This window comes from Schistocerca serialis, chromosome 8, assembly GCF_023864345.2.
Source record: "Schistocerca serialis cubense isolate TAMUIC-IGC-003099 chromosome 8, iqSchSeri2.2, whole genome shotgun sequence".
NCBI classification, from domain to species: Eukaryota; Metazoa; Arthropoda; class Insecta; order Orthoptera; family Acrididae; genus Schistocerca; species Schistocerca serialis.
Window position 1 is genome coordinate 519,061,658 of NC_064645.1, and position 26,338 is coordinate 519,087,995.

Sequence of the window (26,338 nt, forward strand, 5' to 3'; positions counted from 1 at the left end):
TTTTTTTTTTTGCTTCTCTTTTGTTATGTTTTAAAACAGAGTTGCATTGAAGGAAGGGGTGCAACTAGTCCTTAAATCTAATCCCCAGAGTGTGAGATTCAGCTATTTTTTGCCACACTGTGTTACGCATGTTAATTTTATTGTGTTTGTAATAATAATCATTTGTATGCTTAGAACGAGTTAATTTGTGGAGTGCCATGGATTCTACCAGCCAGTGCAAACCGCTTTCTGTACCAGGAGGCTGCTCAGAATATTTTGTAAAAGTTTCACCTTCAATCCTTTTTCTTTTCTTCTTTTTTTTTTCTTAAAATATTTCTTAACTTGATTTGAATGTCACTAGATGTTAAGCTTCATTTGGATGTTGCTGTGGTATTATGCGCTTTATTTCACACATTGCTCAAAGCTTTTAAGAGTTATTTATTTATTTCAAGCCTATATTATTAAAATTATGTAATTTTAATCTCAAATGCTCGCTGACATAAAGAATATTTAGTAAGTTACATCATACCTAAATCTTTGTCTAGCAATACTCTCAGTTTAGAAATTACTAACTATACCCTTTGGTTGTGGAGGCCATCATTTTAAGTTTGCTGATTTATGTGGAATCTTGTAATCTTAATAAATTGTAATTCAGATGTGTAGTAATGAATTATGTTCAATCCTCATTTTCCCAGGCCCTCCTGGTCCTTCCTAATAAAGGTCTAGAGAGGTGTCTCAACCACATTATCCACTCTCAAATGAGCTACGTGATTTACAAATGATCGCAAGGCCTCCTAACTGGTGACACCTCATGCCTCTGATTTTGCCTCTACCTCACATTACTCCTTTTCACTACTCAGAGTAAGAAAGGTTGGTTGGTAGGTTGATTGATTGATTTGGGGGAGGGGACAAAACAGCAAGGTCATTGGTCCCACCAGATTATGGAAGGATGGAGAAGAAAGTCAGCTGTGCAGTTTCAAAGGAACCGTCCTTGCATTTGCCTAAAGCGATTTAGGAAATCATATAAAATGTAAATCAGGATGGCTGGACACGGTTTGAACTGTCGTCCTCCCAAATGCAAGTCCAGTGTCTAGCCGCTGTGCCACCTCCTAAGTGAACAAAAAAGAAAAATAACAAAACTATTACGGATAGAAGAAGTAATGCAGAGTACTCTGTCAGCCTACTTCTTCTATGCAATTATGAGCCACCTGGACACTCTACACTGTTCAGTTGTGTGCCCAAAATGATTATATGTAAAGCAATTCACGGTTACTGATTCAGCTCAAGGATCAGAGTGCCCAAATAAATTACACTGAGCACAATGCAGAGGCACCAAACATTCATATCTATAATTCCCCTTACAATGAGATAAGTAATATCACCAAACAAGATTAAAAATAGTCTCCGGCACCTTGACGATCTTGTTATGACTGTGGCTCGGGTGATGTGCTGCATTTGTGTCACCCTGTTGCTGTTGACTGTGGTGACAATGGCCCCTGGAACACCGCTCTGTAGTGTTAGAGGCGTGGTGATAGAGGCAAGGGGAAGTGTGATCAACAACTTTTATTGATTTCGATAGGTGCGTTAGTGATGCAGGTAGCTTCTACTCATTGACCTTGGTGGGGCTGACGAAGAGGTGGCAGCTTCCACCTGGTGTTGCCTAGAGGGCATCTCACTCTGCTGAGGTCGGCAGCCACTCCAGGTCATACCTGTGGATGCTGGTGGTGCAACGAGTTGTGATGTCATCCCACTTGGTAGGTGGCCCTTTGGCTCCACACACAATTGTGTGTGGATTCTTGTGTCTGCGAGGTACAACCTGCTATGCTAGGACAGAAGTTGACCAGTGGCTGGCAGTGTGGTGCCAAGCCCCACCAGAAACTCAATGTCAAGGGTGGCAGGCACAGGCAGGAGATCAGCAAAGCTGTGACACCAAATCGTGTGTAGGACTTAGGTGCAGGCCAGTCTCGAGTCTGGAGTTGCTGGATTACAGTTGTCTTGCTGTCTGGTGATGCCCTGGCACTGTGGCAGTACTGCTGACTTCTGGCAGCGACAGGTGATCTGTGCCATAAAATCCAAATAGATGCCTCCAGTGCCCATTTGTTTTACTATCACCCAGGGCCTGGTCACATTGCCATAACAAGAGACTCACCACTGTGTGGTGACACATATTCACTTGCTACATGTTTATGACTTTGCAGTGCTGTTTCCGTAGTCATCTCCTTATTGTCCTGCTGTCCTTCCTTGCCTATCATCATTTATATATAGAATCAGGAATACATTCGATGACATTTTTTTCAAATTAACATTGAAATTATAGTATATCATCCACTGTTAATAGACCTGTCAACTGCTCTTTTCTGTCTACAACTTTTCCGTTTTCTGACAATGGAAAATCCAGGATGGAAGCAGTATGGTTTCAGTTGCCTGAGACTGCAGTCACATGTGTGAGTTGCATTTTGCGCACGTTTATATGTGTGTGTGTGTGTGTGTGTGTGTGTGTGTGTGTGTGTGTGTGTGTATTGTTGACGAAGCCCTAAAACGGCCAAAAGCTATAATTGTGAGAGTCTTTTTGTTGTGCCTACCTGCAACTCAGCATCTCCACTATGTGGTGAGTAGCAACTTTCTCTCATAATATTTTCCATTTTATGCTCCATTTGTGGCCTCACATCTTCTCTCATCAGTTAAAATTGACACTGAAGAGACTGGAAGAATCAGCTTCAAAAATAGGTTTTAGTTTTTGATTTGAAAAACTGCACTTGTTAATTTTAATCATGACTGATCTCTTTTTGATTCACTTTAGCTAATGCTGATGGATACTGTTGTAAATTGTGAAGTATCAGCAAGATTGTTGGGCCTCTTAATTGAATATACTGACTTGGCTGCCACGTGTGACTGCTGTTGACGAGTTACTCATCTTGCTGCCTGCCGCTCCCTAGGTGCTAATGACAGTAGTTGCGACCACCAGTTTTTCCCTGTGTGCTGTTGACGAGTTAAGCCCTGCTCATTTGCTGGCCACTGAGTGTTCATAACGAGTACAGACGCGCCGCTACCTGAGTGCTGATGAGATAACTCGCACAGCAGATTTCCACCCCATGCCTCAGTAGCCTTTTGCAGTTCTGGCCCACAGCTTGTCATTTGATTCTCTGTCGGGTATGAGTCTAGGCTTCCCACTACAGTTCACTGTTCATCAGAATTTACTTCAGTGTACTATGCATTCTGCATTTTACAAAGAAAATGGCAAGACATCGTTGATGCACTGAGGAAGAAATCATGGAGATTCTTATAAGGAGCGACAGTGAGGATGAACTACTTGTTCTTGACAAAAATGATAGCACTTTCACAGAATGGAAAGCTACAGTCATAAACTATCCATGTCAGCAGGGGTGTCAATGCCGTCTCGTGTTTCAACAAGAGATGTTAATTGTCCTGAATCTGAAGACTTGGAAAGTGATAGTGAAATGCGCATGAAGAAATTACATCGTAGCAATAAATTTGACTGGAAAGAAAATGATTTTCAGCCAGTTAATCATGCTTTTGATGACATACTATAGAGACATGCATGTCAGATAGGGAAGGGGCCAAGTATTCTGTCAGTTTTCATGTTATTCTGGACAGAAGAACTGATGAAATATGTTACTGATGAAACAAATATATTGCTGATGAAATGAATCAGTTTTATTTAATCACCAATGAGAATACTCCAGAATCAGTTTATTATCGAATATCAAAGTGGAAAGATATTGGATTTGAAGAAATGTATTGCTTCATAGCTCTTTGTCTTCTGATGCCTTGCATGAAAAAAATGAAAATTAGTGAATACTGGACCAGAGATGTTCTTGTAAATACTCCAATTTTTAGTGAACTGATGTCAAGAGACTGCTTTTTGTTACTTAAATGAGAATGTTACATTTCAGCAATACTCTGTCAATACTGGAAGGGACAGATTATTCAAAATTAGGAACAGTGTCGATTAAGTTTGTACAACTTTCCATTATGCATTTAATCCACATCAGAAACTCTGCATTGATGAAGGTTTGTTATTACTCGAAGCATGCTTATCTTTCAGACAACCCATTCCATCGAAACGGAGTAGATCTGGAATAAAAACAATTGTGTTATGTGATTGTAAGACTGCCACATCTCAGATTTTATTATTTACACAGGGACATCAACAAGACCAGAGTTCCACAATTTGGAGAAAAGTGGTGATATAGTGGCTACAGTGGTGAAGCCCTATTTAGAATATGGACATAACCTCCACCTTGAAATTAGTACTCAAGCCCAGACCTATTTGCCTGGCTTCATAGTCATGGGACGAAAGCATGTGGCATGGTCCGTAAGAACAGACACAACATGCCAAAACTTCAGAAGAAACTGAAATGCGGAGATATTAAATTTATGTGCACAAATATAATGTTTACTATGAAGTGGTGTGACAAAAGGGAGGTGTGGATGTTGACCACATGTAACAGCATAGAAATGATTGACACGGGAAAGACTGACAAGAATACTGGAGAGGAAATTAAGAAACAACAAAGCATTATGGATTATAATGTCAATATGGGAGCAGTTGATCATTCTGATATGCTGCTTAGCTCTGTCAGGTGTATACGGAAAACAGTGAAGTTCTTTTTTCACTTTCTTGATCTGTGTGTTTTAAACACTCTTGTCCCACACAGCTCACTAACAGGTCATTAAGTGTCGATAGCAGAGTTTCATTTGTCGCTGGTAAGGAAATTTACAGAAACGTTTGCACCAGAGTGCAGAAAAGCAGGCAGGGGAAAGTGTTCTGATGATAATCCTCTAAGGTTTGTGGGAAGGCATTTTCCAAATATTATAGCAAGTGAGGATTCCAAGAAAAGTATGCTAATGCATAGATGCATTGTTTCCTGGAAATAGAAAGTGCAACAAGAAAGCAGGTCAAATGTATAACTTGCAAGGTACCATTGTGTGTCGTACAATGTTTTGAAAATTACCACATGAAAATGAATTACTACTCACAGCACAGAACGAATACAACAATGCTATCAGAAAAAACTTCAAAAATGAAAAAAATATAAAAAAGCAAAAAATAAAATGAAAATATATTTTTAACTTCGCCAGTTCCAGTCCAAAGCTTAGCTCAAAAAGAAGAATGGAAAATATATCCACAAAGTGTAAAAGGAACTCCTAAATTTACAGTCCATGACTTTTAATCTTCCCTATAAGTGAATTTAATGTGCTAATGAAAAGACAGAGATTTCACAGCTTTCAAATGCAGGAAAACCTGTTGAGTACTTATGTGCAACAGTTAAGTGTACAGCACAAGGAAAAATATATGTGGCAGACAATCAGTCATTACTGGTGATTTCACATTATAACAGCACTGATTACCATCTGCAAAGGGCCACTGCATCTGTGCCTGGATGAAAAACTTTCCACGGTGTACCTATTACAACTAAATAATATGATGTCAGATGATTAAGCACTCAGTTTGTTGTATTCTCAGGAGCAAATAGTGAAACTTCCAAACATGTCACAAAACGAAGTGAAGTATAATTGTTCTTACCATTGCTCACAGTAAATTCCAATATTGTAGCGTGAAATGAATTATGATCTGTATGCCACTTTCTCCTATAAACAACGTAATATGGCATTTTGAACTACAAAAACAATGTACAGTTATCTGTAGTCTGTGGCTCATTTTGCTCATTCTTGAGTTAGTACAGTGAGGACCCCTAGAGAAATTCAGGTGTTATAAATGGGTATGCAAGAAAGAACAGTAAACAGTTGAATTAAATCTAATGAATCATCTCACTTTCAGCATAAGCTATAAAAAATCATGTAAAAAACTACTAATTCTTAATTATGTAAAATAGTTCTAATGATTTAGTTTGAGTCTGCAGTAATTCATCTGCAGAGAAACTTTGTAGTGAGATAATTTATTCTGTATCAGCTGTGAGAGGGCACAGTGCTTCGCCTGGAGTCATAGTCACTCCAGAAATATTCAGCACAGGGTGGGTGAGGCAGCGCATGCTGCTCCGGCCCCAATGGTGGCTCAAGGAACAGGCATTTAGCACAGGTAGCCGGATTATGCAGTGGGCCTCTGTGCTCCAAGTAGATGGTGCATCTCCAGCAATCAAAGGGTTAAAAGTAAGGTTTCATAAATCGTTTGGCAGTACAAAGCATAGTACAGCACTCGATAAACGATCCTTGTGGCTAAGCAAGGGTTCAGCATGGGGGGGGGGGGGGGGGGGGGGGCATACAGACTGTACAACTTCCATACTTACAAGTGCCTGTGGCTGGTCTCAGGGCATCAGATTGACCATACGATCTTAAAGGACCATTCCTACACTGTGATTGTGTGCAGAGGCAGGAGTGCCACTATTATCCACTCAATCAAGGCTCCTTGTGATGAGACAATGATACAAGCTCCAGTTGGTGCCAATGTTATTAGTCTTCCCTGAAACAATTAACAACTGTGAAACATTGGAGTGGCTTTACAGAAATTCAACATATGACAAAAGCAGCGTTTAATGTGTCAGGGTGTATGTCATATTAATATACTGAGCTAGGCTTGGAGCAGAGCACTACCATAGTCTTGTTGGTGATGAAGCGAATGACAATAGTGTTTAGCATATGACAAAAGCAGCGTTTAATGGGTCAGGGTGTATGTCGTATTAATATACTGAGCTAGGCTTGGAGCAGAGCACTGCCATAGTCTTGTTGCTGATGAAGCACAGGACAGTGTTAGACTTGACAGAATGGAATAAATTGCACTAAAGTTTATGTTTTTAGAACCTTTTTAGTGTTTTAAATGAGAACCACAATTTTAGTGTAGCAGATTATATACTCATGAATAGAAATGACAGGACAGTCTTGGCTGTTCCATCATTTTTCCTGATCATTTGTTCAGAATCAGTCTCTCCAGTGATTTTAGTGTCTCTAATGACGAATTTTTATGTATTTTGGGAGTTGCAAGATCAGTTAGATGTGATTAAGTGTTTAAATTCTTTATGTGGTCTAATTTCTGAAGTGCTCTGCAGACCATCTAGCACCTGTACCCAACAAATAGCAGTCCAGAGTATCCAGGAAACCCTTCTCTAGTTGCAATGATAATGTGGGGATATTTCATTATGATGGGTACCAGAACTCATGGAAATACATGGGAATGAAGTAGACAATTCTGGCACAAGGCCTGCACTGTGGCCCAATGCGGTACCCCACAGCATGCTGTTATTTCATTGTTGGAAAGATCTGTAATGAGTATATGGGACAAAGTCTGGCTGTAAGTAATGGATTACAAACTGCAATCAATCATAACTAAGACTATCTCGAATTTCCTCCTAGCCAAAGTCTACTTGACACCTGACACATAACTTTGTCTCAAGTTGTGAAGACCCACCTGTCTGTAGTGCTTATTGTTACAGATACAGTTCGTACCTCTCTGTTGGGTGTATTTTAGAAAGGGAGAGGAGTATGAAGTTAATGAGCAGACAATTGATAAATGTGGTGCTTTTTTTTATGATACGTTATGCATAATCTCCTACCTTAACTGTTTTATATGAGATCTTGGTTTGCAGATAGGTTGGCTAGATCATCCAGTTATGTAAATGATCACCCAACCACAATATCTATTTTGTGTCTTTGCTGATCCTGTATTCATGTTTTGATGTAACATGTTAATACAAGGACTACATGAACTCTGATTTTGTTCACCTGATGGCGATAATGTGTTTTATTATCATGAGGAAGAGTGTGAGGGGGCAAATGTGATTTCACCAAGATTTTGGCATATCTGCATTCGTCTTATAAAGTTTTTGTAAGATTGCTGATAACTATGATGTTGAATGCCCTAAATAAACAACTAACAATAATAATTTTGGTATCAGATTGAGGTAATCTTGACAGTGATCCTTGGAAAAGAGAGTATAGCATCAATCAAGGAGGAATTTTCATTTTTATCATACACACATCAAAATCAGTTTTGCATCACCTCGGTTCTGAGAGTTGCAGAACCTGTACAGAAAATTGGAATAGAGATCAACATAAACATAATTTCCACCCTTTTTACTGCTCATGAAAATCACACATGCATGTTGTACCACCATACAGTGAGACCTTCAGAGGTGGTGGTTCATATTGCTGTACACACTGGTACCTCTAATACCCAGTAGCACATCTTCTTGCATTAACGCATGCCTGTATTCATCGTAACATACTATCCACAAGTTCATCAAGGCACTGTTGGTCCAGATTGTCCCACTCCTCAATGGCAGTTTGGCGTAGATCCCTCAGAGAGGTTGGTGGGCCGCATCGTCCATAAATAGCCCTTTTCAATCTACCCCAGGCATGTTCGACAGGGTCTGGAGAACATGCTGTCCACTGTAGTCGAGTGATGTCATTATCCTGAATGAAGTCATTCACAAGATGCGCATGATGGGGGCGCGAATTGTCATCCATGAAGATGAATGTCTCACTTATATGTTGCCGATATGGTTGCACTATTGGTCAGAGGATGGCATTCACATATCATACGGCCGTTATGGCACCTTCCATGACCACCAATGGCATACGTCGGCCCCACATAATGCCACCCCAAAACAGCAAGGAACCTCCACCATGCTCTGCACTCACTGAACAGTGTGTCTAAGGCGTTCAGCCTGACCGGGTTGCCTCCAAACATGTCTCCAACAATTGTCTGGTTGAAGGCACATGCAGAACTAATCAGTGAAGAGAACTTGAAGCCAATCCTGAGTGGTCCATTTGGCATGTTGTTGGACCTATCTGTACCATGCTGCGTGGTGTCATGGATGCAAAAATGGACCTCGTCGCGGACGTCAGTAGCAAAGTTGCGCATCATGCAGTCTCTTGCGCACAGTTTCAATCATAACACAGTGTCCTGTGGCTGCACAGAAAGCATTACTCAACGTGGTGCCACTGCTGTCAGGGTTCCTCTGAGCAATAATCCATAGGTAGCCAAGATCCACTGCAGTAGTAGCCTTTGGGCAGCTTGAGCGAGGCACGTCAGCTATAGTTCCTGTCACTGTATCTCCCCCATGTCCAAACAACATTGCTTTGGTTCACTCAGAGATGCCTGGACACTTCCCTTGTTGAGAGCCCTTCCTGAACTATGGTATTGACTGTCTAGGCGTGGTTGAACTACAGACAACATGAACTGTGTACCTCCTTCCTGGTGGAATGACAGGAACTCATTGGCTGTCGGACCCCCTCTGTCTTATAGGCACTGCTCATGCTTGGTTGTTTACATCTTTGGGTGGGTTTAGTGACATCTCTGAAGAGTCAAATGGACTGTGTCTGTGGTACAATATCCACAGTCAATGTCTATCTTCAGGAGTTCTGGGAACCAGGGTGATGCAAAACTTTTTTTGGTGTGTGTATTTGTCACTACAATCAATAGAATAATATCCATTATTTGTGGATCACTTTGCAATATTTTGCACTTCCCCAACCCTGTACTTCATGCCAAAAGGTGGCAACTCTCCATCAGACTTGTAGAAGTTAACGAGCTTTTAATTCTCTGTTGAAGAGGTTGGTCTACATGCACTTACTTCAACCTATATTCCAGTAAGAGGCACAAGTCTAACCATCCTTGTTTTTGATAGCACACACTGTTCTTACAACTGAGTTCAAGACTCCTCATGGCACAGAACAACCTTAATTTTCTTAGCCACAGGGCTTGGGTTTCAGAGCGAATATGTTTGCTTTAGTTTCATAAAGATTTTTCACATAGGCAGCCATTATGCTGCCATGGTACAGCTGGTAACAAATCCTCATTGTGTGGGCTTGGTACATACTATTCTCTGATCCCATGTTATTAGATTTATGGTTGATATGACAGTAAATTGTTTGGCTGTAGATTACTTCCTAAGCTGTAGATTACTACCTACTTTGGATGATTACAGAAAATGTGTGATAAAGGTACATTATGCTTTCCTAACTTCTTTGTAGTGAAATTAAGTTAGACTGTTACGGTATTTTAAGGTACATTGATTTGACAGACAGGGTCTTTTAAAAATTAGTATTATTTCACAGTTTGTGATGAGTTGTGCTCAGAAATAATTCTCATAATTTATTCAATATAATGAAATTGGATAGATAAGAAACTACTCACCAAGCAGCCCCCACACACCTAATAGAAGGTTATAATTATGCAAGCTTTCAGCACCAGTGACTCCTTCTTCCAGCAGAAGGGTTGAAGGGGAAGGAAGAGGGGAGAGGGAAAAGGGCTGGAGAGGTCTAGGAAAAGGGGTAGATTTCAGAAAAGTCAGCTAAAACTGCAGGTCAGTGGAGACTTACCAGGTGGGACTGATTGTTGGGGACTGCACCGGCCAAAATTTGAAAACATAAGAGCTTAAAGGTGGAAGATAGGGTAATATGCATGGCAGAGATTACTGCTAAAATATCTACATCTACATCTACATCCATACTCCGCAAGCCACCTGATGGTGTGTGGCGGAGGGTACCTTGAGTACCGCTATCGGTTCTTCCTTCTATTCCAGTCTCATATTGTTCGTGGAAAGAAGGATTGTCGATATGCTTCTGTGTGGGCTCTAATCTCTCTGATTTTATCCTCATGGTCTCTTTGCAAGATATACGTAGGAGGGAGCAATATACTGCTTGACTCTTCGGTGAAGGTATGTTCTCAAAACTTTAACAAAAGACTGCACCGAGCTACTGAGTGTCTCTCCTGCATAGTTTCCCACTGGAGTTTATCATCTCCGTAACGCTTTCGCGATTACTAAATGATCCTGTAATGAAGCACGCTGCTCTCTGTTGGATCTTCTCTATCTCTTCTATCAACCTTATCTGGTACGGATCCCACACTGCTGAGCAGTATTCAAGCAGTGAATATTGTGCATGGGTTAATAAAAGTGAAAAGCTAAGTGCATTGTATGTCACAGAGATGTGAGGGGGACAGCAAAAAATATACAGGTAAGGACATGAAGGATGTAGAAAACTAAAACAGAGTGAAGGAAAGAGTAGTTAACTGTGAAGAAATGCTGAGACGGAAGAAATTATTGGACATTAAGGCCAGGTGGGTGTTGAAAACCAAGGACATGTAGTTGTGCTAGTTCCTTCTTGCGGAGTTTTGAAAACTGGTATCCAGGAAAGAATCCAGATGGCGTGTTTGTGAAACAGGCACTGAGGTCATGACTGTCATGCATGGTCTGCAACAGGATATTGTGTGTTGCCAGTACATACACCAAATTATCAGTTAGAAAATCTCCTCACCAAGTTGGGCAGCAGGGTTACACACACACCAAAGTGTTTAACTTTTACAAGCTTTGGGAGCCTGTCACCCCTTCTCTTGGCAGAAGAGTTGAAGAGGAAGAAAGAGGGCTGAAGGAAAAGGACTGGAGAGGTTTAGGGAAAGGTGTACTGTTCAGAAAAGTCACTGAGAACTGTGGGTTTGGTAAGCATCCATTGACCTGGGGTCAGAATAAGGCAGCTTAACAAAAAGTTTCATTTTTCAAAGAAATTTACCATACATTTCCATCAATCCCTGTAAGGACGTGTATCAGTACATCTTTATAACGAAGAAATATGATAAAATTGCAAATATTTATTTACCTTAAAGTATTTTAATTGAGTTTGTTTCTTCATTCAAGTGGTATCAGTGTACATAGAAAAAATGCACGACATGATAAAGTGCCTAAATGATCGTCTGAAAATGGCACAAGCAAATATTGAACACATAATTTCAATGATAGAACCTTGGACAAAAATACCATTATATGGACGTAAAGATGGGAGAAAGGAAGCACTACTGTACCTAGAAGATCGACATAACAGGCTTGAGAAAAGGTGAATTGCTAATTACAATGTAGAAAATTTACTAGTAGTCAAATAACTCATCATTTTGAAAATTATCATCAATATCACCTTCAAATTTATTACAGGTACAATGAAATAAAGCGTGCAGGAATTACAATTCATGAAATAATGGCAACAAATTACAATTTATTCTTTAACATAGTACCGGAAGAAGAAAAGTTAGAGGAAGAGGAACAAGAAGAGGAGGAGGAAGAAGAAGGCATAGAAGGAGAAGAAGTACCTCCTACAGAAGAAGCAGCAGGCATAGAAGCACCAGAAGGTCCTGATGCTCACGAAGAAGAAGAGGCTGGTGAAGAACCAAAAAGAAAGAAATCAAAAAAGGTAGTAGAGGAACCCATTGAGAAAGATGTGGGAATAGAGCTACTTGGTGTCAAGGCAGGAAAAACTAAGAAACAGGAACCAGAATGGAAACTGGAAGAATTTGCTTTTGATGATGAAGAAAAACCACCTGAAGAGGAAGAACCAGTAGTTGAAGTTAAACCAGTTAAAGAGAAGCCATCGAAAGGAGACCTCAAAAAAAAGAAAAAGAAATCTGTAGAACTTCCAGCCCAACCAGGCAAGAAGCCAGGTGCAAGAGGACGCCCACCGCCAGAGCCAGAGCCAGAACCAGAGCCAGAAGAAATAGAGGAGGAAGAGGAACTAGAACTCACAGAATCAGTAAGTTTACTTTGTCTGATTTTAATAATTCCACATAATATAAGTAAAGCTCAGATTTATAAGCACTATAAACTATGAATATATACATGCATCTATGCATTAAAATAAAATGAATATGCTCCAAAACTTTAAAATATTGTAGAATGTAAAATTTCAATTTTCTCACAATTATTAATTTTGATGAAGTAATCAGACTGAAAATTTATTCTTAAACTCAGTCATTAACAAAAATATTTCTCTCTCTCTCTCTCTCTCTCTTTTGTTAATTAAATATTCATCACAGTTTTCTGGAACAGATGCTGGCGATGAACCAAAAAGAAAGAAATCAAAAAGGGTAGTAGAGGAACCCATTGAGAAAGATGTAGGAATAGAGTTACTTGTTTCTGTTACTCAAAATGTTTTTATAGGAAGAGAAAGATCTTTCTACTTCATGTGAAATCATTGGACAGTACCAAAAAGAAGCTATGAGCTATGTTAATTGCAGAGTAAACACTAAGTTGCTTTTCAGATTCTCCTTGTAGCACCTTATTCATATCATGAATTAAACCTGGATATCTTGCTTCAGTTTTCTAAATTTTGTTATGAAAACACTTTCCTATTTCTCCTGATATGCCTCTGGCGACAGCTGTTTTATATACCTGTGGGACGGATGGCAGCGGCATCCCTTTTTCTTTCAAACATATGATAGCAGCTGGGTATTTACTAAAATAAGTCTTAATAAACACTGATTTACTCCAGAGACTCTTCTTATTACAAGCACTAACTGCTGCAAGGATACTTGCTGCTTCATTTTGTCAATCACATCAAGCACCTTTTTCACATCTTCTGAATAATCACTGAAGAGCTGCTTCAATGCAAGTTCTCCATCTCATGAGATTTGGCTCGAGGGGTGGGGTGGGGGGTGTTGAGTATCTTATCTTGCATAATATCATAATATCAGTAAGTAAGTTCACACTTGACAGCACCTTCACAAACACTTTTTTCACAGAGGAAATTAAGTCATTTTACTTCTCGAAAATTCTCTCAATTTTCCTCTGCCAAATGGTGAAGAGCAAGTGCTGAACAAGTCGTATTAATTGCCTTAGGATAAAGTACTGCAAAGCTCTAGCAGCCCTAATCATAAATGCTGCTGCATCTGTAACTAGCACCAAGAGCTTTTCCTCATTTTCTTTAACAGATTACAAAAGTAATGCATCGCGAGAAACCCTAGCAATCCTTGTATGGTTTGTTTCCTCCAGTACCCCAGAGATAATGAGATGGGGTGTTCCTGGTTCAGATTCCATCATTTTTCCCATGACAGTATTGGCAATAAATCTCCCACACGAGTTGGTTGTCTCATCTACAGGTAACCACAAGTCGCCAATGTCATTTCTTGTATTACCAGAAGAAAATTGTTTTATTAAAAATGAGTAAAGAACAGAGATCTGATTCAGGGGTCTCACTTTGGGGGGAGGGGGGAGACAAGTTTAAAAAAAATTATAAAAAATATGTTTATTCACCATATTCAAACTTTGTTGGATAATTTTATGTTTCCATTTTAAGATATTTTTGCGTAACAAGTTTAAAAATTTTAAATAATTGACAGGTATTTATAAATCTTGAAATATTGGAGAGAGGGGGAGAGGATTAGTTGACACACAGACTAACTTCATTAAATAAATTTTTAAAGTTGAACAAAGTGGAAAAAGACACATTGCTACTTACTGTAAAGAAGGTACATCAAGTTGCAGACACAATTGAGGCCTACAAAATTATGAGTAAGGTCACACACAGTGCACATAAAGAGGATAACACAAATAAGGTTTTAGGAGTATTAACCGCAAACTAATACAAAATGATGCTATTGTCACAAAAACCGATAAGGGAAACTCCATAGTTATATCCACAAAGCAAGAATACATAGACAAGACTGAAGCTTGTTTCAATTACAACAGGATAGTTATGCTTAACAAAGACCCCACTATTACTCTCCAAAAAGAAATTAGAACTGGGATCCAAAATACTAAAAATTTGATAGGAGAGTTCCGAAAGAAGGGGCTGATGAACATGAATCCCAAGCCCCCTAAATTGAGAAGCCAGTTTAAAGTTCGTAAGTTAAATCACCCAATTCGCCCTATTGTTGTCAGTATGAGAAGTGCCTATCATCATAAGCTGGTGAAATACTTGCATACTAAGATTAAAGAAAATTTCGTTTTTAGTAAAAATTCCATTCATTTAGCTACCAGTTTACGCGAGGTATCTTTTTCTGAAGATTCTAAACTAGTATCGTTTGACATAACAAGTTTATACACTAATGTATGGGTCGGCCACACACTGCAAATACTAGAGTGCAACTTATGTCACCATAAAAAAACTTTTGGATAAAGAGATCAATGAGTTGATGATGCTGCTACAGATCGTTTTAAAACACAACTACTTTACATTTAATGGGAGATTTTACTTACAACCAGCAGGTTTGGCTATGGGAAGCTCCCTAGCTAGGATTTTATCAGAAATTTTTATGAACTACTTAAAGTCTGATTTTTTTGCCAGTGACAGAGAGATTCTTAGGAGAATAAAATTTTACAAAAGATATGTTGACGACATTCTATTAATCATTGATGGTTCTCAAAATGATGTAGACCATATTTTTTCGATTTTTAATGAGCTTCACCATAATATCAGTTTTACAATTGAGTGAGAATCCAATACTAGGTCCTTAAATTTTTTGGACCTCACTTTAACTGTGATTGACAACCGCATTGAATTTAATATTTTTCGTAAAAACACATTTTTTGACAATATTATACCTGCAGACTCGGCCCATCCGTATGCCCATAAGATGGCCTTTTTTCATTCTAATATTCATTGAGTTACAGCTATCCCTCTTGCACCACATGCGGTAGAAACTGAACTGGTCACACTTGAGAAGATTTCTATAAATAATGGTTAGAGGCCTCAGTTGGTAAGACAGATGTATAACAAGAAAATAAATAAAAATGGTATTGCGTCTTCCACCCTAGGGGATTCGTTAGATGACAAACAGGTGGCAACGATATCTATCCCTTAACGTAGACAATATAAGTAACAAATTGGAGCGTTTACTCAGAGCTCATAATTTCAGAGCCGCCTATTCTACTAATAATAGTTTACATAGGAATTTAATTCACTCCTTACAGAGTAAGAGCGATAAACTTTCCCAAGCAGGAGTATATAAAATTACATGCGGAGATTGTCCAAAATTTTACATCGGGCAAACAGGGTGAGCTCTGGGTCTCAGGTAAAAAGAGCATATTCCTAGTAGAAGAGGTGATAGTACTAAGGACTCTCAGCCCATGCGCTGAGCCCTCCAGTTAATATCGAGTTACTTCATTCTGAGGTTAAGGGCTTAAAACTGGATGTTTTCGAAGAAATGCAGATCTTTAAGCATCTGCAACATGTGAAAGAGAATATCCTCAATTACCAACTCCTACTAAGAAATAGAAAATTTTTTGAAGGTTTTGCGCCTTTACTTTGTTCTTCATACTTGTAAATCTGATGATCTGGGGATTATCACATGCATGCTCTGATTGGCAAGCGCGGTTGGTCAAGCTGTTCGTCTTTTTTCTTTTTATCCTCATTTTCCTTTTACGATGAAGGTGATTTTAGCCAGTTGAACACCTCATGTTTTACCCCTATATCTTTATTACCACGACGTCTTTAGATTATGTCCCCTCATTCCCCTCCCTCCCCCCGGGCTAACTACTGGCTTTAGGTATAGTTTTTAAGAGTTCCTCCTGTTGTCATAGGTAGCTTCATATATAAGTTTCTGTACTAGCATAAGCAACCGTGTGTGGTTACTATTAGGTTTCATCTCCTATTTAGCTTGTCTCTTGTTCTATCCATTTCATTTTTTGATATACGTTGATCCAGGGTTGGGAATATATGGGCTATTTAGCCCCGACCCATGTATATACTTTCTCGTATTCGTATGAGCATGCGCATTCAAATAACTTCCCTTGTCTTGTGCATGTGCATAGACAGCGGGTCAGGCTTGTAAGTGAGCGACCGTTTGTAGCTGCAGTTTACGGCAGGTCATGGCCCATCGAACATAGGCCAGTGTGAGGTGGAGCGTACACCATTAAGTTAAGTAGTGGTTTTGACTTTGTACATATGCACTATTTGTGTTTTCCTTCTCTTTTTCGTTTATAAATGTATAGCTATGGTGTTCTTTTAATAATTGACAAAGGTCTTCTTAGGCACTTGTGGGTTTTATTGTTGTTCTGAAGAAGGTGTAGTTATCTACCCCGAAACCTGGGTTAGCACTTAACACTAGGTGCTTTTTTCACAATTGAGGTGGGCTTTTAGTTTTTTAATAGCTTTGCATTCATCTTTCAAAAAATTATCATTGCCATCATTTCCACATCTGCTTGCAGATTATGCTGCTGGTAATATACTATATTAAGATCCACTCATTGTTGATAGCATTTTTTTTTAGTTTTTGGAAATAATGTAGTTGCAGAAGGCAGCTATGTTCATAACATAATATGAACCATATCGAGTAAAACACTGAACTTTAAAGATTTTCTGCATTATTATTGAATACCAATTAGTTTATGTCAAGCTTCTGAGTGGCATATTTTTTCTACTGTGTTAGGAACCACATTGTTGATAGCTACGTCTCCTCATTTTTCATCACCATTTCATGGATTTAGAAAGATCATAGATAACAGTCCTTCTACACAAACAGGGCAATAAGAGAGAGATTTGCACAGGTCTTTCTCTTCTTAAAGTATCATGGTGAAGTATTTGTATTTCAAGAAACATTGCTGGAAAAGTAAAATAAATGCATATGTATGCACAAATTAGTTAAATATACACTAACCCATCATATATGTGTTTATATGCATTTTCATGTTAATATGCAAAAGTCATAGCTCTAATTATGTCATTGTTGGCTAAACAAGAAGTAACCACATTTCATACAAAATATGTTTATATTTTATGTTTATGCTTCTCATGCAAAGTTGTGTAATTGTTTACTCATTTCAATCAGAAATTCTTCAGAAGTGTGTAGCTGTTAAGAAAAATCAATGTAAAACTGTCTTTGAAAACACTTATTCTGTTTGTCAGGTGTCTTTTTTACTTAAATTGTTACAGTGTTTTATAACTGTGTGTTTAATTTCTTTACCTTAAAAGTTGAGAGTCATAAGAGCTTAGTGCATATCATTTTTCCATCTAGTATTGCATTTGCAAATATCTCAATTACTTTAAGTTTTAAGGAGCTTGATTCAAATCATTATCTAGCCACCTTCATTGAAGTTTGCTGTGATTTTGCTAAGTTGGTTAAGGCCGTAGGAGGATGGAACTTACACTGCTTAAATGTTCATAAGTATTCTCTGGTAGCTTCTGTGATTTCCTGAGGCAGTTAAATTACAGATTTTGACTCTCTATTCCATTGAGGTAAAACAATTTTATCAATTCCGGACAGTCGATTGATGTCAAGCACTGCTATGGTGCTGAGGAATGGCCAATTTGCTTGTTATGGAGGACAGTTCATTGGGAATTTTGCTGGTTGGTGATCGGAAAGTGTGTGGATAATTGGAAAATGATCATTGTCACAAATAAATGGTGGGCATTCCAGTGGAACTGTGATGTGGCTATTGGACTTCAGGTTGGAAGGGTTAAACTGGGAAACATACTATGTTTGTACTGATATGTGAAGCTTCACCAGGTGTAAACAGGCAGTTAGTTGTCAACTCAGTAACTTCAGTTACTTGCCTTCTGCTGCATTTGTCTCTGGAACTCCACCACTACACCCCCTGCTTTTTAATTTTCTTGCCTTGTGGATAGTAAACATTACATACAGTTACTTTCACATTCATTGTGACATGAACTGCAACTGGTGCTAATGCAATATATAAATGGATATATTAATTGAGGACATATGAGCACACCAGTATCCAGAGTCGCTGTGGATGCTCATCAACAATAGTAGGAGGGCTATGTATGTACTGGGCCACTTGTCACATGAATAGTGCCAAGATGAGCTGTGCCCCCGTGATGACACAATCAAAGACAGTGGAATCCAATATAGCAATAGCTGGGAACTGAAATATATGAGAGGGCAGTGGTGAGAAATTCAAATAAGCAAAATCACAGAACCAACCCAGTGCACTAGTGGGAAAATAAAAAATACAATTTTCTTAAAAAAGTGTTCAAGTTGATGGAACTAGCTCACTTGTGCTAGTGGCCATTATGGTGCCATGTTCAAAAGTATGTGAATGATTTGCAAAAGTATAAAGGCTATAACCTACAGTTTCCCACATCTAATCTTCATCATCAGCAACACACTCACACACAGTGTATGTCATGAACTTAAAGGTTAAGCAGCACTTGTGAATGACCACAGAAGATTTTTGCATTGCTGTTGGAGTAGGGCACAGTTAAATATTGTTACATAAAAAAATACCTATCTAAAACAGATTGTGGACTATCAGATTGAGTACCTAATGTTATTTTCATGGTTAAATTGTTCTACAACTGTACAAAACACATGAAGCAGACAATGCATAATATTTGAAATTTCGTTTTAGGTCTAATGAGAATGAATGTACCAATCCTATAATTGTACAAAACACATGTTGTCTGAAACACTGTGCCAAGCAGGCAGGCATACAGACAGGCATTCTGATATACTGTTCCATCACTGTCAGCTATTGGAAGAGTGCAGGTAACATGTGACACCTAAAACTTGTCAGTGGAATTTTAAGTGCCACAATCCCAGTTCCATGCCTAAATTGCTAGAAAATACATGTGGCTAAAAATAACATGCTAAGCAAACAGTTGGCACTTAAGTTTTAGGCCTAAAGGTGGTTATGTACCAAAACAAACCTGACAAAGCCTATAACAGTACTAAATACAGGGTTATTACAAATGATTGAAGCGATTTCACAGCTCTACAATAACTTTATTATTTGAGATATTTTCACAATGCTTTGCACACACATACAAAAACTCAAAAAGTTTTTTAGGCACTTACAAATGTTCGATATGTGCCCCTTTAGTGATTCGGCAGACATCAAGCCGATAATCAAGTTCCTCCTACACTCGGCGCAGCATGTCCCCATCAATGAGTTCGAAAGCATCGTTGATGCGAGCTTGCAGTTCTGGCACGTTTCTTGGTAGAGGAGGTTTAAACACTGAATCTTTCACATAACCCCACAGAAAGAAATCGCATGGGGTTAAGTCGGGAGAATGGGGAGGCCATGACATGAATTGCTGATCATGATCTCCACCACGACCGATCCATCGGTTTTCCAATCTCCTGTTTAAGAAATGCCGAACATCATGATGGAAGTGCAGTGGAGCACCATCTTGTTGAAAGATGAAGTCGGCACTGTCGGTCTCCAGTTGTGGCATGAGCCAATTTTACAGCATGTCCAGATACACGTGTCCTGTAACGTTTTTTTCGTAGAAGAAAAAGGGGCCGTAAACTTTAAACCGTGAGATTGCACAAAACACGTTAACTTTTGGTGAATTACGAATTTGCTGCATGAATGCGTGAGGATTCTCTACCGCCCAGATTCGCACATTGTGTCTGTTGACTTCACCATTAAGAAAAAATGTTGCTTCATCACTGAAAACAAGTTTCGCACTGAACGCATCCTCTACCATGAGCTGTTGCAACCGCGCCGAAAATTCAAAGCATTTGACTTTGTCATCGGGTGTCAGGGCTTGTAGCAATTGTAAACGGTAAGGCTTCTGCTTTAGCCTTTTCCGTAAGATTTGCCTAACTGTCGGCTGTGGTACGTTTAGCTCCCTGCTTGCTTTATTCGTCGACTTCCGCGGGCTACGCGTGAAACTTGCCCGCACGTGTTCAACCGTTTCTTCGCTCACTGCAGGCCGACCCGTTGATTTCCCCTTACAGAGGCATCCAGAAGCTTTAAACTGCGCATACCATCGCCGAATGGAGTTAGCAGTTGGTGGATCTTTGTTGAACTTCGTCCTGAAGTGTCGTTGCACTGTTATGACTGACTGATGTGAGTGCATTTCAAGCACGACATACGCTTTCTCGGCTCCTGTCGCCATTTTGTCTCACTGCGCTCTCGAGCACTCTGGCAGCAGAAACCTGAAGTGCGGCTTCAGCCGAACAAAACTTTACGAGTTTTTCTACGTATCTGTAGTGTGTCGTGACCATATGTCAATGAATGGAGCTACAGTGAATTTATGAAATCGCTTCAATCATTTGTAGTAGCCCTGTACATGTTGGCAAAAATACTATACCAGAGAAGCAAACGCAAAAGTAAATAGGTGGTCTGGATTACTGTTCTGTGACTGTCAGCTATTGCAAGAATTTAAGTAATGTGTGATTCCTAAAACTTGACTGTGAACCCTGAACATGTCAGAATGCTAGATCCACATATGAAATGTTCTATAACTCTATAAAACACATGTGGCTAAAAATAACAGGCTAATCAGGCAGTTGCCTATTTCAGACCTAAAAGAGGCTATGTAGAAAAGTGAACTTTCGAGGAAAGCCACAACATTTTCATATCATAACAATGGTGCCAATGATCTCTAATAGTTTACAGGTTGAATTTCCTTTCTTATCCATAATCAACTACTGAATAATACCAAGGTCTAACCATAATGATCAAAATATGAGATGTAAAAATACTACACGCTCAAAGAAAATTATAGGTCAGGATTCAAACAGAGAAGAAAGTTTGTCCCATGTGTAAATTGTCTATAATGTGTATAAAAATAAGTAATGGGTGTTGGCATTTCATAGTAGGCTTACTTGTGGTACAAATATCAGACTAGAGTGTATGACATTTTTACAATTTTTTCAGAAATGCATCACCTTTCCATTCACCATTTTAGGGACAAAGAAGTTAATGCATTATGTTCTAAATCAGAAAAATATAATTGATGTTATTGACAAGCTAATATTGCTTTTTAGTATATTTGATCTAGGCCTACTTACAAATGAGCATAAAAAAGAAGTTTCAAGAACAGCACAACATTTATCAATTGGAACTGTGGTGCCAAGGCTCTCTAAAAAGTTCACAGACTGTATTTCCTTTCTATAATCTACTGGTAAATAATAACAAAATCTAATTGTAATACTCCAGATATAACACATAACATAGCCAAAGAGAAAAGCAGTCTATGTTAAGTCCCATAGTGCTCAGAGCCATTTTTTTGAGAAAAGCAGCACAAGCACAGATCGCACATGCTTGAATATTAAGTTCGTGAAGGTAAGTAATTAATTCTATAAGAACTCTCAATTAAATTAATAATACACCATAACAAAGTTAATTAGATTCTGTTTTACATTATCTATTGAAGGTTTCACTCATTTCAAAGTATATCTCTAAAAAAGTAAAAACATAACATAACGACCGGTTTCCGCGTACTTTAGACATAGGTTTATATACAAATTTAAGACATTTCTTTAAGTATTAAGTGAAGAATTTAGGTTGTTTTCATTACACATATATTTAGTAGTGCCTTATCTACTCGGGGAATTAAAGGTTTTAGGTTCTATCTTTTATTTACTGTCATAAGGTGTAAAGTATGTATCGCGCACACAATCTTAGGCCTAATTTTTCGGGTATACAAGTTTTGATTTTTAACGTTAGTTTAACTGCATTATGTTACTATATCAATAGTATACATGTATATTAGTGTTCCACATAACTTCAGTGACATTTGTGATCTGTAGTTAATAGAATATTACTGTTATTGCCTAGATAATATAGTAGTGCCTTATCTACTCGGGGAATTAAAGGTTTTAGGTTCTATCTTTTATTTACTGTCATAAGGTGTAAAGTATGTATCGCGCACACAATCTTAGGCCTAATTTTTTGGGTAGTATACAAGTTTTGATTTTTAACGTTAGTTTAACTGCATTATGTTACTATATCAATAGTATACATGTATATTAGTGTTCCACGTAACTTCAGTGACATTTGTGATCTGTAGTTAATAGAATATTACTGTTATTGCCTAGATAAATTTTGTAAAAAAATATCGTAAACAACCATGAGTAAGAAGTGTTTGAGCTGTCATAGGAAAGTCAGTTCTGGGGTTCTGTGCAGATGGTTACATTGGGGTGAATGTAGAGGTATGAGTCTCTTCCGTGGTTTTGCAGATTATGTTCAAGGGATAGGAAAATAGCAGAACAGGAAGGAAAGATTAGAGCCCTTCAGGCTGAACTGGCTAGTGCTAGGGAAGAACTGATGTGGTTAAGGGGGGAGGAGGGTGAAGACAGGTGGGAAGCGGTAGCAAGGAACAGGGGCCACAGAAAGAGAACAGTATCAGACAATTTCATCATTGGCACAAACAATAAATTTGCCTTGCTACCTCAGTCAGCTGAGGAAGAGGCTCAAGTAGATGTAAGCATAGTCAGCACTCACTAGGAAACCAACTGTTGCAAAAAAAATAGAAAGTAAGAGCAAAGTTCTGTTGTTAGGTAGTCGCCACGGAAGAGGTGTGGGCAAGATCTTGCAGGAAAAATTAGGTGACAATTACCAGGTCACAAGTATTTTCCAGCCCAGTGCATGTATTAGCCAAGTGATAGAGGATGTAGGATCATTGTGCAAGGCTTTTACAAAGCAGGATCATGTTGTGGTAGTGGGTGGAGTGGGATACAGTATTGACAGTGATCAGGGCTACAATATTGTGTAAAAATAGCACCTGCAACAAAAATCGTACAAATGTTGGCTTGCTTTCTGCTTTCAAGCAGTATGACCAGCCTCCATTAGGGGGGGGGGGGGCACTGAAACTCATGGGAGTACTTTTTTAGGCTAAGTTCAGTGTCCAATCATCCTACATTGATTGAAATTAAGCTTAATGAGAAGTTCAGACAGGCAGGTACTAGAGATGTGAAAATATCACAAGATTCTCATCTACATTGATTGAAATTTAGCTTAATGAGAAGTTCAGATAGACAGGTACTAGAGATGTGAAAATATCACAAGATTCTCATAACAGTACAGTGAAAAATAATGTTAGTTTGTCACAAGATTCACATAAAGGCACAATGAAAAATAATGTTAATATATTGCATCAGAATATCAGGGGATTAAAAAACAAAGTAGATGAGCTTCTTGTTTGTTTAGCAGATTTAGAAACTGAGGGTGGAATAGGTGTACTACATCTGTCTGAACATCATATAGTCACAGGTATGGAAATGGTAAATGTAGGTTGATATAAGCTTTCAGTATAAGTAAGTAGAGACACTATGGAGAGAGGAGGAGTTGCCCTATATGTTAAAATCAGTCATAGTGTGAAAAATTTGTAAACTTAAAAATTTTGCGTAGAGCAACATATAAAAGCATGTGCTCTTGAGCTTAAACTAAGTAATGGCACTTTCATAATTGTAGCCCTGTATAGGTCCCCATTGGGAAATTTTCAACAATTTTTGAAAAACTTGGATTCTTTGTTGTGCTACCTGTCAGACAAAGGAAAGAAAATTGTTATTTGTGGGGATTTCAATGTAGATTTTCTGAAAGAGTCCGATAGAAAGCTTGACCTTGAAGTATTACTTGGTTCTTTCAATTTGACATCAGTTATTGATTTTCCTACTCAGGTGGTACAGGAAAGCAGCACACTGATAGATAACATTTCCATAGACCAAGATAAATTTAATCAAATAAAAACTGATCCTCTTAAGAATGGTCTGTCTGATCATGATGCACAACTAGTTGCAGTATATGATATAGTATATGATATAGCTCCATACAGTAATGCAAAACAGTCCTCCAAAATGGTGTGTTCCATTAACACTTCAACAGTTCAAAAGTTTAGGGAAAGCTTGCAACAGTTAGAAATCGGATGAGGTGTACAGGGAACATGATGCTAATTTAAAATTTAATCTTTTTCATGATACCTTTGGGAGTATATTTGAAAACAGTTTCCCTAAGCAAACAGTGAAATATAATTGTAAGAAACCATGTAAAAAGCAATGGCTTACTAAAGGGATAAAAATATCTTGTAAACAGAAAAGGGAAATGTATCTTATAGCTAGGAGGAGTAATGATCCTGAAACAGTGAAACATTATAAAAACTTCTGCACTGTATTAAGAAAAGTTATTAAAAAGTCCAGAAGTATGTGTATTATGTCTGAGATTAGCACACCTAATAATAAAATTAAAACAATTTGGAATATTGTGAAAAGGGAAAGAGAGCTATCGAGAGCACAGGAAGACTTTATTTCTATCAAACACAATGAAAGGTTTGTTAAAAAAAGTCAGAATTAGAAAACATTTTTACTGATCATTTTTTTGAGTGTTGTGGAGAAAATAGGATCCAGATATTCATTAGAAAATGCAAGACAGTATATGGAAGAGGCAGTACCTATGCAATTTGATAAAATTGAAATTCAACCCACCTCTCCTACTGAAATTAGGAAAATAATAAATTCATTCAAAAGTAAAAGCTCACATGGAATTGATGGCACTTCCAAGAGAGTACTAAAAGCTTGTTCCCTACAAATAAGTAGGATTCTCAGCCACATATGTAGTACCTCACTGAAACAGGGCATTTTTCCAAATAGACTGAAATACGCTATTGTTAAACCATTGCATAAAAAAGGAGATAGATCTGATGCTAACAACTAACACCCAATCTCACTTTTGACAGCTTTAACCAAAATTCTTGAAAAAGTAATGTATTCAAGAGTAGCATCACATATTTGTAAAAATGAGCTACTAACAAAATGTCAATTTGGTTTTCAGAAAGGCTTTTCAACAGAAAATGCTATATATATTCTTTCACTGATCAAATATGAAATGCATTGAATAACCGAACATCACCCATTACGATATTTTGTGTTCTCTCAAACGCTTGTGATTGTGTGAATCATGAAATTCTACTAGATAAGCTTAAGTATGTGGTATGAGTGGGACAGTGTACAAATGGTTTAATCCATACTTAACTGGAAGAATGCAGATGGTTGAAATTAACAGTACAGATAGTCTGCAAAAACCAGCAGAGTCCTCTATCTGGGGAGATATCAAGAATGGTGTCCCATAGTGTTCAGTCTTGGGTTCCTTATTGTTCTTAGTATATATTAATGACTTGCCACTCTATATTCATGAAGATGCAAAGCTAGTTCTTTTTGCTGATGGTACAAATATAGTAATCACACCCAAGAAGCAACAATCAACTGAGGAAATTGCAAATAATGTCTTTCAGGAAATTATCAAGTGGTTCTCTGCAGATGGACTCCCACTAAATTTTGAGAAAACGTAATTTATACAATTCTGTATAGTAAATGGCATAACACCATTGATAAAGATAGACTATGAACAGAAGTCTGTTGCTAAGGCCGGGTTACTGCATGCTGTAGTCTCTATAGCAGCACACTTAGCTACTCGGTTGATGGAGATACGCTAAGTCTGTTATCTAATGTTGCCATCTGTTGCATCCTTGTCCTCCTATAATAACGTGGCATCTTCTGTGTGAGCGGTCCAATGCTGTTGCTCGAGCAGCACATAATCAATGACAAATATACACCACAGAAAACTGATGGACCATGCAGGATGACTTGTGCACCTACAATACTCTTGGTCTCAATAACAATATTGTCTATTGCCTTATGCACTATGGGGTGGGTACGCCTTCACCTCCAAAAATAATGTGACATCTTCTGTGTGAGTGGTCCAATGCTGTTGCTCGAGCGGATGCACGAAGACTGATGCCTTCCTAAGAAAATCATTACTTATATATGCAAAACTATTGCATCCTTGAGCCCCAGGCTCGCAATGTACACTTAGTGGTTCTCGGCTGCTGCTACCAATCAGAAATTTTCTAAGTTCGGATCCTGGGTATTATCATGGACGCATGCTGTAGTCTCTATAGTAGCATGCATCCTCACATGCGTGTTTGTAAACAC

At 38.4% G+C, this 26,338-nt stretch overlaps 1 protein-coding gene across 1 annotated transcript in view; it reads left to right on the plus strand.

Annotated features, from left to right (window-relative positions):
- LOC126417102 (dynein beta chain, ciliary-like) overlaps positions 1-26,338 on the plus strand; it is a 739,775-nt gene that overhangs the window by 37,250 nt on the left and 676,187 nt on the right. The window contains exons 6-8 of the mRNA XM_050084997.1: positions 11,592-11,787; positions 11,883-11,899; positions 12,047-12,474. Coding sequence (XP_049940954.1) covers positions 11,592-11,787; positions 11,883-11,899; positions 12,047-12,474 — 641 coding nt within the window. The remainder of the gene's footprint in view (positions 1-11,591; positions 11,788-11,882; positions 11,900-12,046; positions 12,475-26,338) is intronic.